General features: G+C 44.3%; 1 protein-coding gene across 1 annotated transcript; it reads left to right on the top strand.

Moving 5' to 3' along the window:
- Window positions 1-2,422: 2,422 nt before the first annotated feature.
- Window positions 2,423-3,397, top strand: LOC102935380 (olfactory receptor 2G3). The gene has a single exon (XM_007060837.3). It carries the CDS (start codon window positions 2,432-2,434, stop codon window positions 3,395-3,397), a length of 966 nt encoding a protein of 321 aa, XP_007060899.2. The 5' UTR covers window positions 2,423-2,431.
- The last annotated feature ends 2,084 nt before the right edge of the window (window positions 3,398-5,481 follow it).

Below are 5,481 nucleotides of genomic sequence, written 5' to 3'. Positions count from 1 at the left end.
CTCCTGGTGGCACCCAGCATGGGTTATGCACTTGACAAATAGTCCAGGCTTTCAATGCTTCCTGATCTCTCAACCCTAGATCTGGCAAAACCCACACGAAACAGTTAAAACAAAGTCTTTTCAGGTCTGTGGTCAGGCACACTGCTAATGGGATGCTAATGTGACTCCTGCTATACCAGATCGGAGACTGAATTGAGGAGTTCTGTTTCCAAGGATGTCAGTCTGGCTCTTTGCACCAGCCCTAATTGCAAGCAAATTTTTCTCAAGTTTCTTTAACCTAACAAGAGTACCTTGGAATGTACCCTTCTTTCAGAGGACAGTTATGTATGTTAGGCCTTCATGCACTGACAGAAGAGACGTCTATAGCTACAGGTTAACCTAGGGCAGGTCGACACTTAAAACACTTCAGCTGTGGTGCTTCAGTGAAAACGCTACTGCACTGACAGGACAGCGGAGTTAATTCACCTCCCCGAAAAGCAGTAGCTATGTCAATGGAAGAAGCCCTGCCGTTAACGTAGCGCTGTCTATAGCTAGGTTAGGTTGGTATAACTGTGTCATTCAGGGGTGGGGATTTTTCATGTAAGTTTATAGTGTAGACCTGACCTATTTTTGCTTCCAGGTATTGTAATATAACACAGAACAAAACATGCCAGATCTCCTTTTATAAGCCGAAGGAGCAGGTATTTGCCATTTATTCCCTGCTCTCCTACTTTAAACCTTAAAGTGCAGCAGGATTGCAATGTTGAAGCAGTAGGCTTGTGCAAGATTCAGATTTCTTGTACTTCTATTGCCTGCTTCCCCCTATCCTCCACCTCTCATTCTCTTCCTCGTAAGAGAAACTATCCTTCCCTTACTCATCCTGCACCTGTTCAAGCCAATGCAGGGGTTTTTTGCCATTGACTTAAATGGAAGTAGAATTAGGCCCATAATGCTAAAGTATCCCCAACTCCGCCTCTGATTAGATGATTCTCCCTTTATGGAAGTGTAAATCTCTGCTAGCTATTTTAATTGCCCTTCTCACTGTACTTGAGAACCACTTTTTTTCTATAGTCAGGCTATGTGAAAGCATTGGAGGGTGAAAATAGTACACTAACTGCTGCCTAATGTAATATTTCCATAGTAATTCCTCTAAAAATATCTTACCCACTTGATGGCTTTTGTTGTGAATTGGATAATGTATCACTTACTGCTGACTAAAACTCACAAGGCTTCAGTTCTTATTTACAGTAATTTTGCAATCAAACTGAAATGTCAGATCCTGAATGTTGTTTATGTGTATACAAACTCTCAGAAAAGGAAGAAGGAAAGAAAGGTAGATAGGGATATCCTACAGAATAGAGCTAATTTGCATGGTTTAACTTTAACTGAAATTCTCTCTCATGAAAATGTCCAAATGGATCTTATTAGGACAGGTTGGGACCAATAAAATGTAGATATGACTTAGCAGAAGTCACATTATATGAAAAATACCCCTTAAAGGACATACACACAAAAATGAAATAAAGGTACAATTTCTTAACTATATAAGTGAAGACTGAAACAATAACAAACAGTGGGAACACATTGTGGTGGATGGAAGTAGCCTATTTATAGAATAAAAAAGGAAATTTAAAAAAATTTGAGTTAAGGTTTAACTTAAAGAAACCCAACCATGTACAAGTCTGGAAACACAGTTAGGGCACCTTAACACTCTTAACTCTGCCCTGTAGGGTCACCATGGCAGGGGAGGATAAAACCTAGATGTAGCTTTTTAAAACTGTTCATTTAGCATTGGACTTCAAACACTAAAAGACATTGATCACATGGTTATTGCACGATGTCATTACAGGGCAGAGTTAAAGTTGTTTGGGTGCCCTAACTGCATCTCTAGACCTTTGCATGTCTGGATTTAAGTTTAATCTTAATTCTGAATTTTGTGGGTTTATGATGGCTGCTTTTGGGATAAGTACAAATCTCTCTAATATACCTTACCCTAAATTTACTGATATGGGCTGTCAACTGTAACTCCTTCTTGTAGTTTTCTCTTTTGTCTGGGAAATAAGAAGCATGTATTACTAACCATGGCAACCACACTTCTCTTCCCCTCGCTCTCCTATTGTCTGTCTTAATTTGTTATATTTTGCCCATGCTTAGACTGTAAGCTCTAGGGTACTGGGATCATGTCTCTTATACATTCTATACACTCTAGTTAATGTATTAATAAAATAATAATAGCTCAATGGGGCCAGATCCTCAGCTGATGTAAATTTATGTAGCTTCATTGTTTTTAACAGAACAAATGCTAGTTTGCACCAGCAGGTGCTCTGGCCCCCTACCTGGAAGGTTCTTTAGAAAGGCAAAGTGGTATTCATTGACTATTCTCATTGTTTGCACACTGACTATTTTCCCACATCCTTTTCCTTGACAGATTTTTTAAAAAGCTACTGTGTGAATGGGAAATCAAACACACATAATGGAATTCATTTTCTTGGGCTTTTCAAACCACCTCAACCTTCAGATTTTATTCTTCCTGGTGTTCTTAGTCATCTACACTGTAACCCTCCTGGGGAACATGCTGATCTTAACCCTGACCAGGGCTGATCCAACCCTTCACACACCCATGTATTTTTTTCTTAGTAATCTGTCCTTCTTAGATATCTGCTACACTTCTGCCACAGTGCCAGTCATGCTGATCAACTTCTTCCGGTGCAGGAAAACCATTTCATATGCCGGGTGCATGGCCCAACTGTTTTTCCTCATTACTTGCGCTGGCACAGAGTGTATCCTGTTGGCCGTCATGGCTTATGACCGATATGTGGCTATCTGCAAGCCCTTGAGATACCCAAGCATTATGAGCAAGAGGCTTTGTGTGCAGCTGGCGGGGTTTTCATGGCTGTGTGGCTTGGTGAATTCCCTAGTGCACACTCTCCTCACATCAGCCATAGTCATATGCAAGTCCGATCAACTCAGCCACTTCTTTTGTGATGTCCCGTTGCTGCTGAAGCTCTCTTGCTCAGAGACCTCTGTCAATGAAGCTATGCTTCATTTGGCTAGTGCCTTGATTGGACTGAGCCCTTGTCTGTTCACCGTGGTCTCCTATGGCCACATCATCAGCACCATCCTGAAGATCCGTTCAGCCAAGGGCCGATTCAAAGCTTTCTCCACCTGCACCTCCCATCTGATTGTGGTCGTCATCTTCTACGGCACCTCCAACTTCAATTATAATCGGCCCAGCTCAGGCTACTCTCTGGACATAGACACCTTGGTTTCGTCATTATATTGCATTGTAACCCCCACGTTAAACCCGGTTATCTATAGTTTCAGGAATAAAGAGGTGAAGGGTGCATTGAAAAAAATGGGCAGAAAATATTTCACGGCAGTGGCCAGGCCCAGAGGAAGGGAGGGGGCACGTCAATGACATGAACATTGCTTTAGCACAGTAGAAAAGGAGCCCCCGTGTAAAACAAGTAGCAGGGCATCTTAATCCGGGTTTGCTGAACTCCGTGGAACTCAAGGGTTTGGTGACTCTTCAACCACTTTGTGGGGCCTGGGTCAACAATCAGACAGATCTGAGTTTACTACTAATTCTTATTACCCCTGGAGCCCTTGACTGAGATCTGAGCCCCAGGGTGCTTGCACAGTGGATAGCAGAGAGTGAGATACAGTCTCTGTCTCAAAGAGTTTACAGTCTAAGGCCACAGTCCTACAAATTACTCCGTCTGGGAGGACCTGTGCACTTGCAGGGGAGCTACATGTGTGCAAAGAGGCATGACTCTGCAAAATAACTTGTGGGATTGGGGCATCAGATCAGACAAAGGGAAGAGAAGGAAGGAAGTATTATCCCCATCTCACAGATGGGGAACTGAGACACAGAGATCAATTGATTTGCCCAAGGTCACCCAGGAAGCGTGTGGCAGAACCTGATTTCCTGAGTCCCAGTCCCCTGTCCTATCCTTCTCTTCAATGTCTTCCTTATTCTTGTTGGAAGCTACTGTATAGAGGCAGGTCTCTTTGAGGAGCCCAGTCCTTTGTGAAGGACTAACAGGGATAACCTCCGGAAGCCAGCAGTGCCTGCTGCAAAGGCATCAAAGAGCATATGGTGCAGTGGCAAGGACTATCCAAACTGCAATGGTTATGGGCCAAACAGTATGCTAAAGACCTGAGCGTATCTTCAAACCAGAGTAAATGCCTTTAGCCATCCATGCCTTCCATATAAGCTTCCACTCTATATTAAAGCTGGGTTTCCTCAAAGGACAGCATCTGTTTGTAGCTTTGAATCCAGAATGGTGTTGAGCTCCTTCATCTCCTACTGAAGTTTGTGAGAGTTTCAAGGGCTCTTCCAGTCTTCTGGATTTGGCCCAAAGTGAGGGAATTAAGCTTGTGAACTTGGTCCAGATCTGCCCAGATGCACCTGGTGCAGAGAGAAGAGGAGGTGTGAGTAGCAGGTTCGGGGCTGGGGAATCTGAATGCTCTCCTGGAGGCTGGACGACTCAGTTTGAGAAGGGCAATGTGATTCTCCTCCTCTACCACTAGACGGGTGCCCACAAGCCTACTGCTTGTACAATGAACTGAGTGTAGGTGGACAAGATGTGCCCATAAAGCAGATGGGAGAATATGTTTCTCTGAGGAGAGAGAGGAAGAGCTTGCCATGTCCTTAAATCACAGGCTGTAGTAGTAAATATGGATTCTGTCTCGCAGTCGTGGGAGCTGGCTGGATACAGCTAACTCATTTCAGGGAGAGTAGAGCCCAGTGGAAATTCCACAGCCCAGATTCTGCATTGTGGGACAGCTGCTTGGGCTGTGCTGCCAGGTGCACAGAAGCTCTGAAGCTGGTGTCAGCAGATGTGTGAGTATTTCCCCAAAGTAGAGGGATCCTTGGGCAGTGTGGAGCCAGGATAGTGGTTCCTGTGCCACCTTCCCTTGCTGCAGCCAGCAGAAGAGATGGTTTTTGCCTCATTGATTCCATGCTGCCATACTGGCCCCTTGGATCAGCTGGCATTGGCCTGCTCTACCATGCTGGGATATTGTCCCAGTGCCTCAACACTTGCAAAAAAGGCCTCTCTTATCTGAGTACTACCCTGCCCTGATCTCTGCTTATACTCTGATCTAGGGGAATAGAAGCTAAGGGAATATTGATGTAGTCCAGGACTGGACTCAGGGGTCACAAGAGGACTCTCTCCCCTCACCTTAAAACAATCTCTTCCTGGTATTCAAGGACCAGATTTTTGGATGTCCCAGCCAGCCAGGGGTGGACAATGTGAGGAAAATGCTCAGATTGGCGGTGCATCTTCCAATGCAAGTAAAATGGCCCCTCATTTCTCAAACAACATTAATGCAATTAATTGCTTCCACCAAAATTTGTAACAAGCTTACCCTGTCTTTCTGTCCCCCAGTCTCACCCTACTCCTTAGTTTGTCTCTCAGTCTGCTTCCATTCTATTCCCATTACCACAACTCTCTGCAAGCCTAGATATTTCCTTGGGTAGTGTGCAGGGGTGGGAAG

This window comes from Chelonia mydas, chromosome 1 (genome assembly GCF_015237465.2).
Source record: "Chelonia mydas isolate rCheMyd1 chromosome 1, rCheMyd1.pri.v2, whole genome shotgun sequence".
Classification (NCBI taxonomy): domain Eukaryota; kingdom Metazoa; phylum Chordata; order Testudines; family Cheloniidae; genus Chelonia; species Chelonia mydas.
This window is presented reverse-complemented; position numbering and strand designations above follow the sequence as displayed.